Raw genomic sequence first — 13,706 nt, 5'->3', positions numbered from 1 at the left:
ATGTCATGAATCTTATGAAAAAGTATTCTTTGCATTTGGAGAGCATTGTTTATTATTCTCGGTTGCTTGCTTGCTTGATTAGAAATGACTTTTACAGGGACGTAACGTAGGCTGTGGTTGTTGGCTATGAAAGAAAAGGATTCATAAGGCTCAAAGAGTGTTTCAGGGTTTCAAAGACTAAGGATCACTATCAACAGTTTGACTCTTGACGTCATTCCTATTTTCTTTTGCCGCACTTCTTTGATTTGTTGCTTCTTCTTTTTTATTGCTTTGCTAGGGCATACTCTTTTTACCTTGGATGTCACTTTTTCTAGTGATTTGGGCATGCCCCCTAGCATTTGAGTTTCTTGAGCTCTTATGCCTCTTAGGCTTTCTCACGGCTTTTTCTCTTTTCTCATTGAAATTTTCTCTTGCCCCCCAGTGTGGGGTGTGATCCTAGTCGGAATTTTTTTCATAAAAGAAAAATTATTCGGGCTCAAAAAGGGGTCGCAAGGGATATACTTATTTCAGAACGTGAAAGGAATAACAAAGATGGCCTTTCCTCATTTCAAGCGCAAACAGTTAAGATCAATAAACTTTGACCTCATCCAGTATGATTGTTTGGTCTTTGCAAAGATGCATTTCATGAGTCATGAGTAAAGAGTTCACTACGTACCATTATTCATACAAAAAAACACATGATCCAAGAGTCATAGGATAAGGGTGTTTATTCATTTCTTTTTTTCTTATAATTTAGTCACCTCAATGACAGAGTTGCTTGATTCAATTATCATTCTACAAGTAGAATGTTACAATATCATTTTTGAAAGCACATCAAATTATTTTTGAAATCAAAATGCTAGATCAATATTTCAAAAAACTCCAAATGGGAAATGGATTTTGGTAAAAGAAATCAATTATGTCTATGAGATCATGCGAAGTTGTAAGGGTATATTTTTGGTTTTTTTTTTTTTTTTTGCAGGCACCCCTTATGAAAAATATGCAAAGAGAAATAATTGGCCCAATCCTTTTTTATTGATTTGATAAAGACTTATACATCATGGATAATATTTCTTTACAGAATCAGAGTTCACAGGCCTAACTACATCCTCCCCATCCATTCTTGTTAGTATCAATGCCCCTCCTGAAAATGTCTTCTTCACTATGTAGGGTCCTTCATAATTGGGCGCCCATTTACTGCGATCTTCTCCTGGTATTGACAGAACTTTCCTCAATACTAAATCTCCTTCTTTGAATTCTCTTGGCCGAACTTTTCGGTCATACGCCTTAGCCATCCTTCTTTGATACAACTGGTGGTGACAAATTGCTGCTAACCTTCTCTCGCTGATCATATTTAGTTGTTCGTATCGTAGCTTGACCCAATCAGATTCCTCGAGTCCAGATTCCATGAGGACCCTTAAAGAGGGAATTTCTACTTCCAATGGTACCACTGCCTCCATTCCATATACTAAAGAGTATGGTGTAGCCCCGGTTGATGTCCTCACTGCTATTCGATACGCATGTAGAGCATAAGGAAGCCATTCATGCCAATCCTTGTAAGTAATCACCATTTTTTGAACAATCTTCTTTATATTTTTATTAGCAGCTTTTACAGCGTCGTTCATCTTGGGTCTGTAAGGGGACGAGTTGGAATGCTTGATCTTCCACTTTGTGCATATCTCCATTATCATCTTTCCATTAAAGTTTTGAGCATTGTCAGTCACTACTCTCTCGGGCACACCATATCTACAGATTAGATCTTTCTTGATGAACCGCTTAACCACTTTCTGAGTCACATAGGCATATGAGCAAGCCTCTACCCATTTGGTGAAGTAATCAATCGCTACAAGGATAAAACGAAGTCCGTTACTAGCTTTTGGATTAATAGGCCCAATCACATCTATTCCCCACATTGCAAAGGGCCAAGGAGACACCATGTTAAATAAGGGTGTAGGAGGCGCATTGACTTTGTCGCTATACACTTGACATTTGTGGCACCTTCGGACATAATTTATGCAATCCTTCTCCATGGTCAGCCAAAAATAACCTGCTCTTTGCATCTGCCTAGCCATCATGTGTCCGTTTGCGTGGGTAGCACAAATTCCTCCGTGCACTTCTTGTAGGGCCTGGTTTGCTTCCAGATCACTTAAACACCTTAGCAAAGTCCCATCAAATGACCTTTTATACAAAATCTCCCCATCTATGTAGTATTCCATGGCCATTCTTCTCAAGGTCCTTTTATCTATCTTCGAGGCTCCTGACGGGTACTCTTGATGCTGGATGAATCTTTTTATATCTGTGTACCATGGGTCTTTGTCTGTTTCTTCTTCTATTAAACAACAATGCGAGGGAGAATTTCTGATCTCGATGCTTACAGGCTGAATTTTTGCACCACAATCAATCATAGCCATAGAAGCTAAGGTAGCTAACGCATCGGCAAACTGATTTTTGTCTCTCCCCAAATGAGTAAATTCTATTTCATCAAAGCTTTCAGCCAATTTAGAGAGGTATTCCTGGTATGGTCTCAATTTTTCATCCCTTGTCTGCCATTCACCTTTCACCTGACAGATTATTAGCATTGAGTCTCCATATACTTCTAATTTCCCTACATTCATCTCTAATGCAGCTTCCAATCCGTGGATGCAAGCTTCATACTCAGCTGTGTTGTTTGTACAACTAAAGTGCAGCTTTACCGAGATAGGATATTGCTTTCCTTCTGGGGAAATTATCACAGCACCTGCCCCGTTGCCCGATACATTTACTGCGCCGTCAAAATACATAGCCCACCAACCACTCTTCTCCTCCTTTTCTGTTACTAGCACATCTTCATCAGGAAAGTCAAAGTTCAATGGCTTGTAATCCTCAATAGCATTATCGGCTAAATGATCTGCAATTGCGCTTCCTTTTACTGATTTTCTTGTCATGTAGATGATGTCATACTCAGCCAGCAGTACTTGCCATCTGGCTATTCTACTCGACATGTATGGCTTTTCAAAGATATACTTCAATGGGTCCATTCTTGAGATCATCCAGGTAGTATAGTATAGCATATATTGTCGCAACCTCTTCGCACTCCACACCAGACTACAACATAACTTCCCTACCATACTGTAACGGGATTCACACTCGGTGAACTTCTTACTCAAATAGTAGATGGCTTGCCCCTTTCTTCCTGACTCATTCTGTTGCCCCAACACACAACCCATAGCTGATTTGGTCACAGTTAAATAAAGGATGAGTGGCCTTCCGTGTACAGGCGGAACCAACAATGGTGGTTTCTGTAAGTACTGCTTGATTTTATCAAAAGCTTGATTTTTGGCAATCTTCATCCCATGTTCCAGGATTCTTCTTCCAGAGCAATCGAAAAATCAGTTCACATGTCACTGTAAGTTGTGAGATAAAACGAGCAATATAGTTCAAACACCCCAAAAAGCCTCGAACTTCCTTTTCGGTCTTTGGAGCGGGCATGTCTTGAATGGCTTTTACTTTATCGGGGTCCACTTCTATGCCTTTATTACTCACCACAAATCCTAATAATTTGCCTGATTTCACCCCGAATGTACACTTTGCAGGATTCAATTTCAATTGATATTTTCTCAACCTCTCGAACAATTTCCTCAGAGCTGGGATATGGCTTTCTTCATCTTTGGACTTTGTGATCATGTCATCCACATAGACCTCAATTTCCTTGTGCATCATATCATGAAAAAGTGCTACCATTGCCCTTTGGTATGTTGCTCCAGCATTCTTCAATCCGAATGGCATTACTTTGTAACAATAAGTCCCCCATGGGGTGATAAATGTCGTCTTTCTCTTATCTTCTTCAGCCATTTTAATCTGATTATAGCCAGAGAAACCATCCATGAAAGAGTAAGTGGAACTCTTAGCAGCATTGTCCACCAACACGTCTATATGCGGTAACAAAAAGTCATCTTTCGGGCTTGCCCTATTCAAATCCCGGAAATCCACGCACACCCTGATTTTGTTGTCCTTCTTGGGAACCGCAACAATGTTAGACACCCATTCAGAATATTCTACTACTTCCAAGAAACCTGCATCCCACTGTCTGGTTATCTCTTCTTTTACCTTGAGCAATACATCAGGTCTTGTCCTTCTTAGCTTTTGTTTGACTGGACGACAACCCTCAATCAAAGGTAACGTATGCACTACTATTTCAGTATCCAAACCGGGCATGTCTGCGTACGACCAGGCAAAAATATCCACATACTCCTGCAAAAGGGCGACCAACTCACTCCTCATAGCTGTATTGATCAACATCCCTATTTTCAACTCCTTTTTATCATGCTCGGTACTTACATTTATTAATTCTAATTCCTCTTTTGCAGGCTCCCATGCATGTTCGGATTGTTTTATAAGCTTTTTGAACTCCTCAAAGTCATCTTCACCATCTTCTTCGTCATTGATTGAAGTTACGATTTTATCAAAATTAGGCCAATTATTCTCAATGCAATGGGTTTGTAAGTTTATCGTTGTCCCGCTTTTAGATTCCCTGAAAGCGGAAAGTGCCTTTGTTATGAGTGCATAATGGAAAAAATGAAACTAAAAGGCATGATGAAGGGAAAAACCAAGCATGATCTCATTAAAACTTGAAATGATAGAAGGGCTCAACACAAATTCTTGTTGCCAATATCTTGAGCCACGATTACTGGCAACGTAAATTTATTCAAACAAAATGCAGCAATAAGAAAAAGCAAGCGACAAACAAATGTTTACTTTTTAAAGATAACTGGGACTTCTTGAATTTCCCAATTGTTCAATTCTTCCCCTTTAGTTAATCTTCTCACAAACTCAGGTAGACCATCCTCTAGAGCACTCACAGTCAGTTGGGGTAGTTCTTCATACGGGCTCTCTTTGTCTTCAAAACCCCCTTGGGGTTCTTGTTTGTTGATTTCTTCCAGATGGTGGATGGTAGCACTGCTAAATTCTTTACTCATCCTCTCAATTTCACCCCCAGCATTGATCACTTGCACAGGTCGGGGGAATGTTACGTGAATTGGAGGGATCCGGATTCGACCTTCATTAGGCTCCCTTCCTTCAATTCGAGCTAACCTCCTTTCTCTTTTAAACTCAGCCGCTCTCATGAAATCTTCCTTTCTAGGTTTAAAACCTAAACCAAACCTCTGATCTGCACATTTCCTCTTTATTACATTGATCCTCTCGGGCATTCCTGTGATAGGGTCATATTGGAATGGCAATCCATGCTTCAGAAAATATTTAACAGCCATCCTTGCAGCTTCAGAAACCTCTGGTTTCCTTCGCACCGTATTCTCAGGTACCCATTCAGCATTTACTACCTCAAATGCATGTAAGTTTCTGTCTTTATTCTCTTCAGCCTCTATATAAGGAATCGACACGTTTCTCACCATAGCTAAAGCCTCTTCAGCCCTTACTGTCACCAAGTTTCCATTGATGATAAACTTAACCCGTTGGTGTAATGAGGATGCAACAGCTCGTGCTGCGTGGATCCAAGGTCTTCCCAACAACATGTTGTATGTGGGATGAATATCCATCACTTGTAAAGTTACTTGGAAAGGTTGGGGCCCAATTACGAGCTCAACATCAATATTTCCCATAATCGGCCTTGGCGAACCATCATATGCTCTAGCTGTCATGGTACTTGGCTTCATATGAGAGACATCAACTGGCATTTTATCAAGCACATGCCTTGGCAACACATTCAAAGCAGAACCATTATCTATCAGCACCTTAGCGATCACACAATTCTTACATTTCACAGTGATATATAACGGCTTATTGTGACCAGTTCCTTCATGATCTAATTCATCATTTGTGAAGTAGAGATAGTTAGTGGCTTGAATCCTTCCCACCAAATGTTCTATAGAATCCTGTGTGATATCTTGAGGAAAATATGCTTCGTTAAGGACTTTCTGAAGAGCGTTTTTATGCAACTCTGAACTCAAAACTAATGATAATAAAGAGATTCTGGCGGGGGTCTTTTTCAACTGGTCCACCACGCTGTATTCGCTGTGCTTCATTAGCTTCAAGAACTCGTTAGCCTCCTCGTCGCTCACTGGTTTGTTGACCTCATCCATCTTGGCCAACTCCACCACATTCTTTCCTTTTACTCTTCTTTGGTCTTCTAACTCTTCAGGAGTATAGTACCTTCCACTTCGGGTTAACCCCCCAATTTCAGCATGAAGAGTAGGAGTTGGTCTCGCGGTGTGGAAAGAGTAACCATAATTATGAGGTATGGCATTATAATTTCCACTAATTGTGATTGTAGGTCTAGCCAAGATCATTCTTAGGGGTCCTCTCTCTGTTGGTTGATATCTACAAACTTCAACCTTCTTGTCGAAACCAGTCATGGTTCCTACTAGCTTTTCTTCAGGCACCCCTATCCTCAACACTCCCAATGTCATCATATCTTCTACTTTCACCCGAAACTCTTTACAAGAGTTTATATGGTGTCCCATATGCTGGTGGTACTCACAATATTCACCCTTATGGCCTATGGCTTGCTTTTTGAGGGGTGTTTGGAGGTACCCAGCTTGCTTCAACATTTTGTACAACCCCTCCATTGACAACTTTAAGACATTAGCACCCCTCTCTTCTTCTTCCAAAGCATTTACCCCTCCACTTCCAGAAGCATGGTGCGGTAGCGGGTTGGATTTTACGTTCGGAAAATCATCAAAGGAAATCCAACCTGCTTTGATGAGTTGGAGGATTCTCCTTTTGAAAGCTAAACAACTGTCAATATTATGGCCGGCGATACCAGCATGGTACTCGCATTTCTGGTCTGGTTGGTACCATTGAGGAAAAGGTGGTTGCAAAGGTGTCAAATGAACAGGTGTTACTTGGCCAATACTGAGCAATCTTTGATACATCTCACTAAGAGGCATGGGAAGTGGGGGCAGTTCTTCTTGGTTTGTGGGGAAGCTTCTGCGTGGGTAAAATGTGTTGTTTTGGCGGTATGGGATATTTTGGGTATTTGTTTGGTTTTTTAGATAAGGTGAGGTGAAATTTATATTAGATGTGGGGGGAATGGTCATGGGTGGCCTGAAATTATGCTTTCTTCCCTTACCTTCACCTTCGACATTGTGGACGTCAGCCTCCTTCTTGCGTCCAACAAAACCCCTTTTTTCACTAGGGTCTGTGATCCTACCCGTTCGAATGGCTTGTTCAATTCGTTCAGCTATAACAACCAAATCAGAGAAGCTTTGTGCAGAACTTCCAACCAAGTATTCAAAGTATGGAGCTTTGAAGGTGTTGGAAAATAAACCGATCATTTCCTTCTCCAACAATGGCGGATTAACTTGTGCTGCCGTTTCACGCCACCTTTGTGCATATTCCCTTACAGATTCCTTATAACCCTTCTCCAATGAATGTAAGCTTGATCTATCAGGGGCTATGTCTACGTTGAACTTATATTGCTTAATAAAAGCATCGACTAGATATTTCCATCCCCTTATCTTGGTATTGTCCAAACGCATGTACCAAGTGAGCGCGACATCACTCAAACTATCTTGGAAGAAATGGATCAACAATTTCTCATCTTGCACCACCTCGACCATCTTATTGCAATATGACTTAAGGTGGGTTATTGGACATTGAGTTCCAGTGTATTTGATAAATTCCAGCACCCTAAACTTCTTAGGAATGACTACGTTAGGTACCAAACACATCTCGGCAGCTTTCACAGGGTCATACAAGTGATTTCCTTCAACTGCCCTTATTCTCTCTTCTAGGGCAGCCCACTTCTCTAAACCTTCAGCTCCTATCATTTTTTCCTTGTGAGACCCTTCCAAGGTTAACTCATCAGCATGAGGAATCCTCATCGGGTATATAGGCTGAGCTGGGAAATGCGTAGCATATTGAGGCTCAGGCGAAGATCCACCCGCTCCCATGTTTGGTAGGTTGAAGAAAACCGGAGGTGTCGGTGGTACCTGAGTGGTAAATGTTGGTTGAGAGGATGTCCCTTCTCCCGACTTAGATCTCAGAGTTTGTTCGAGTAGGCTAGTAAGCCTAGCGACATCTTCCTTCAGACTGTTCAACTCCTTTTGATGTTGGGCATCCAATTGAGTTCTTTCTTCATTTTCCATTTTTTTCCGCAACCGTGTGTTATGAGTGTGTTTTAATGGGGGACCTATATTTCACCTGTTGTGCAGCATTATGACAATTCATAAGTGTATGTTCAAAATGCATGAATGTGAATGCAACATATTGGACATGGATTATTTCATGGGAGGGTGACATAACAACCGTTATTCTTCGGATGTTTGGTTAGATCTACATCCGATACTTATTGCAATGCCGAGAGGAGATCTGTTTAACCTTTTACCATCTGAGCTTTCAACCTTGTACACTCATTTGAATAAAAGTAAATAAAGGTCTTCGCCTTTTTTATTTAACCCATAAAGCTTTCATTACAACAAATGATTCATCTTAATCTATTACAGGGGGAAAGGCACTGCCTCTATTAGATATAGCTTTTAGAAACATATTGGTGTTGTTCATGCTCCCTCGATACTTCGCGATGTCCCCTCCAACTTGACGAACCTCTACTCTTAGCCAATGAGCCTCGACCGCAACTCGATCAATTTGCTCTTGAAACTCCCTTATTCTTTCAGTATGGATCAAGTTGTTTCTGGATAGAGAATTATTAGCAGTATCTAGTATTTGAACATGACTCTCCAACATTTTCTGACTTTCTAGCAATTGTTCGATCTTTGCTTCTCCCTTTGCTAATTTAGTCTTCAATGCCTTCGCTTCAATTTTACTACTATTGAGTTCAGTTCTCAAATTCTGTGTGGCTTTGACTATCTTCTTGGATTTAGCCAATTCCAATTCAACATCTTTTAACTGGCTCTTGAGTTCTTTCAGATCTGTTAAACGCTTGCTTGACACAGCTTGATTTTTGACGGCCAATTCCTCCCAATACTGGGCCTTCTCCACCTGAAGCGTCTTCTCCTTATTGATGACTTTTATGGATTCTAAGTCGTTCATTGCTTTCATCCGATCTCGGCCCAACGAGTCCCTTTTTTCCTCAGCCAATTTCCTCATAGCTTTTTCTTTGGCCAATTGATGCTCTAATGATAGTCTCAAATCCTCCTTTGTTTTAAGCTCGGCTTGCAATCATTTTACTTGCTCTCTTAGTTCTTCTTCGTAACTCACCCTCTTTCTTCGGGTGCCCACGGATTCTGAAATTTCTACCATGTCGGAGACTCTTCTGTCACACCATTCGGGATACTGAAATTTCTTGATCCGTTCTCCTTCTTTATCAACAATAAAAAATTCCAATCCTGCTTAATGCTTCCTAACATTTCCATGGCGGCCCCTTTATAGACCCCGGTAAATTGAGCTATGTCAATTGTCCTTGGAACACTTTGTATGCCCCCAAGCTGCCTTGCAACTAAAGCAGGTGCGTAACTGATGTATCCCGTTACTCCAATTAACGGTACCCAAGGCTTTTCTCCATAACTCATCAAGCTTGTCATATTCCTCATCCAAGGAGCTTTCCAATTAAAAATGCTTAATGGAAGCCTTTGCAATTTTACCCTCCAATCATCTTCCAAAAAGCTCTCCCATTCTTTTGATACGAACAACTCAAGTGGCTTTTGGTCAAACCACCAGAAATTATTGAATATTGGTGTCTCCGTTTCTATATGACTTAACAACCAGATGAATAGTAAAGAGACACAACACCTCATGGAACCTTTACCCGTTTTCTTGCAATGACTAAGAGATAGGAAGGTTTCCGCCAAGATTGCGGCACACGGGTTGATCTTTGTCTTTTCATATTCCACAAACAAATTGGCAGCTTCCAAACTGATAATTCCCGTAGTAGAGGGACATAGAACTAAACCAAATATTCCCAAAGCCAATATTCTATGTTTCTCTAATTTAGCATTCGGGTTAGCTTTTTTAGCAATCAGCAACTCCTCTAGCCGTTTCCATCTAAGACCCCCAGAGTTATCTTTTTCTCTATATGGTATTAGTTGAGGGATCCCTAGCAATTTGGCAAGCTCATCCATGGTGTCGTCGATTCTCTAGCGGAAGTACACTTTGTAGGCATCTTCGGGGCATTCAGTCAACACACTATACTCTTCGATGGTAGGTGTCATGTCAACATTTCGGAAAGTGAAGCGTCAGTAATCAGGATCCCAAAAATGTATCATGGCTTTTATAGCTGATGGTAAAATCGGCACTTTCAAAAGGTGCAAAATCCTCCCATACTTCATAGCAAATTCTGCTTCATCTATCTAATACTTCGTGAGTGAAAACAATCTGCTAGTGTCATTTATTATGCACCTGACATCTTTGAGTAGCGGTGTCCCACTGGCATTTGGTCTAGGGCAGTCTCCCTCGGTCATTTGCAAGGATTCAGATTCGAGTCCATACTCAACAGTGGTTACCTCACGAATAACGGTCATTATGTCACCCGAAAGTCCTGTAATGAAAATGCTTAAATGTTATGCTCATCTCAATGAAATTATATAGGGACCAACCTAAAGAATAGGTTCTAGTCATTAAATGCATCTGGGTAGTTTTGTTATCTAGTCTCAAAGGTCTTTCGCATGCTCAGTGATCATCCTCGAAAGGTTGATATGAGATTTACAAGCAGCGTGAAGATAGAGGCCCCGAGTAAAATCAGTTTGGCATATCAACCATTGTCGAGCAAACAAATCATGCGAGAGTTGGATAGTTTCGCGAGCCTTACCCAGGCTAAAGCCATTGGGGTGCCGTTACTTCTCCACTTATCTTAAAGTTGGTACCACACGTATATATATATATATAAAATGAGCTTGAATGATATTCATATATATGCATGATAAAATATGAATAAAATTACGCGTGCTAAAACAGTGTGGTATATATATATATATATGTATATATACATATATATATATATATATACATATATATCTATATATATATATATATATATATATATATAATGAGCTTGAATGATATTCATATATATGCATGATAAATATGAATAATTACACGTGCTAAAACAGTAAAAATAAAAAAAAATAAAAAACAAAAAATAAAATAAAATACGCAAAAATACATAATAAACAATAGATAACTTGATAAGCACCAACGAAAAACAAAAAAAAAAATATTTAGCAATAAAAGAAACAAAAAAACAAAGCTTAGTCCTAAATTCCCTAGTGGAGTCGCCATTCTGTCGCACCCGACATCGCGGCGACCCTAAAAATTAATTCTCTTGAATTATTATGGAAAAAGAATAGATTTCTGGCATCCGGTTCTTTTAGGAAAAACGTCTCGTTTGAGGAGTCGCCACCTAGTATTATGGTCACTAGGAACCCTAACTGGTCAACAGAGATCCTATGGTACGGGACTGGTTGAGGCTAGGGAAGGTATTAGCACCCCTAGCGCACCCTACCTTAGGTAAGCTGCATTGTTGTTTTAGTCTTAACTTGCTAAAATTTATTTTGATTTGTGTGTAAGAACGTATGATATTATTGACTCTAACTTCAATGAATAAACCTAAGAAATAAATTTAAATCAATGCACGAATAAATCCAACTCTGGCGTCGGTAAATATTCCACCACAAATAATTCTAATTTTAAATTCGACCACGAATAAATCCAACTTTGGCGTTGGTAAATATTCCACCACAAATAATTCTAATTTTGAATTTGACCACGAATAAATCCAACTCTGGTGTTGGTAAATATTCCACCACAAATAATTCTAATTTTAAAATTCGACCACGAAAAAAATCCAACTCTGGCGTTGGTAAATATTCCACCACAAATAATTCCAATTAAAAATTTGACCGCGAATAAATCCAACTCTGGCGTTGGTAAATATTTGTGGCCCTTAAAAAATTTAAGACATGCAAAATTTTTGTCTACACCTTTTTTATTATCTATGTTTTTTTTTTTGGGCCGATTTCTTTGGGGCTGGGCCCAGCTCAGCCCATATGGGCTGGGCTAGGCCCAGCCGGCCTGATTGGGCTGTATCGAAGCGCACGCGTGAAGTGAATTCACGCGTGGCTTGAGCTGTGCGAAGGTAATTAAATTACCTTCGCACAGTGTAATGCAACTTAATTTGAATGCGAAAATAAAAGAAATGAAGAGGAACGACGTACCTGCTCTGCGAGGCGATGAAGACGATGGTAAAGCTCTGGCTGACTGACACCACCTTTTCTCCTCTGCTCCGTCCTCTTCTTTCCTTTGCTTCTGTGTTCACCGATTGCTTTTGGGTTCCAGTAGATTTGATAGGGTGAAAAAAAACCTTACAATGAAGACTCCGGTTTACTGTGGATGTCAACTGTTGAGTCTTTTTTCCTTTTTTCTGTTGCAGGGATAAAACAATGGCAGGGACAATCCTTGTTTGTGTGTATACTGCCCTTTTCCTTCCTTGCTCTCTGCGTGTTGCTCTGCTTTTTCCTCTGTTTTGTTTTTTCTCTGATTTTTCGGTTGTGTGTGATTGGATTCTGGGACTAAACAAAAGATGGGTTTAGCTCTCTGTTTAACTCCTTTTTGTTCACTTTGCTTCTGGGTTTTTTGTTCTCTGTGTGTCTTGTGCTCTGGTTTTCGGGTTTTTCTTTCTTTGTCTCCTCTCCTTTCTCTCGCGAGGTCTCCTTCGCTTAGCTTTTATAGAGACAGCGGCAACCTTGGTGGTGGAAACGGCTGCCCTCCTAAATGTCCCGTAACCGGCGCCTTCAATGAAGAAATGTCAGCGCCAACGGACGAAACGCCTCTGCCTTTAATTGCAGAGCCGTTGCAGAGATGGTGAACAGTTGCAGAGAAAACGGTGCCGTTTTGCTGGTTGTGAATTTGGTCCTTGCGATTCTTCTAATTTGCAATCAAACCCCTGATTAAAATGTAATTGGATCCTTACATTTCTGCGCCATTTTCAAGTTGGTCCTTGGATTTTAATTTTCTCAATTTGGACCCCAATTAAACCTCAAACTTTGATATTTCTTCAATTAAGTCCCTGATTGGATTAATTAAATTAATTTCAAGCTTAATTAAGTCCAAAAACGTATCAATTCTCCAATTAAATCCTTGATTGGATGAATTAAATTAATTTCAAGCTTAATTAAGTCTAAAAGTTTATCAATTCTCCAATCAAACCCTTAATTGGATTAAATAAATTAATTCCATAGCTTAATTAAATTAATTCCAAAAGTTTAATTAAACCCCAAAACTTCAATCATATTGCCCTTAACCCAAAATTTAATCCATGCTTCATTTATTTCATTTTACTTGTTTTTTCATCATCAATTATTATTTTTTCATCAAATTTTTTTATCCTTTTCAATAAATAAAATAATAATAAAATAAAAATAAAAATGGTCAAAAATTGGGTTATGACAATTATTATTATTATTATTATTATTATTTATAATTTATATAGTTAACTTCCCTATAGTTCGACCCCGGTCTTGCCGGGTTATTTATTACTTTGACACTCCTACACTTTGGAGAAGCCATCAATCTTTTTATCGTGTCACAACAATTCCTTGAGAGACTTCCACAAATATCGTTCTTAGTAGTCTCCTCTGGGTAGTGTAATAATTTATGGGCTTCTTGTGCAGTCAGTGGTCATGGTGCTAAGGCATTGTGTGTTGTTAAGGGTGTTAAGACTTGTTAGGGTGGCAAGGTTTGATTCTGCCTCTGGGTTGCCAACATGGCCTGGGTAAGGAGTTGTACCTGACTAGTGAGTTGTTAAAGTTCTTGCTGGGTAGGAGTGTTCATGATAATGA

General features: G+C 39.7%; 1 protein-coding gene across 1 annotated transcript; it reads right to left on the bottom strand.

Annotated features, from left to right (window-relative positions):
• Positions 1 to 1,037: 1,037 nt before the first annotated feature.
• Positions 1,038 to 8,060, bottom strand: LOC140954565 (uncharacterized). Its single transcript, XM_073404615.1, has 4 exons — positions 7,241 to 8,060; positions 4,714 to 7,153; positions 3,404 to 4,489; positions 1,038 to 3,324 (listed from the first exon to the last, which is right to left on the bottom strand). Exons 1-4 carry the CDS (start codon positions 8,058 to 8,060, stop codon positions 1,038 to 1,040), a joined length of 6,633 nt encoding a protein of 2,210 aa, XP_073260716.1.
• Positions 8,061 to 13,706: the final 5,646 nt, after the last annotated feature.

Source organism: Populus alba, chromosome 14, assembly GCF_005239225.2.
Source record: "Populus alba chromosome 14, ASM523922v2, whole genome shotgun sequence".
Classification (NCBI taxonomy): domain Eukaryota; kingdom Viridiplantae; phylum Streptophyta; class Magnoliopsida; order Malpighiales; family Salicaceae; genus Populus; species Populus alba.
This window is presented reverse-complemented; position numbering and strand designations above follow the sequence as displayed.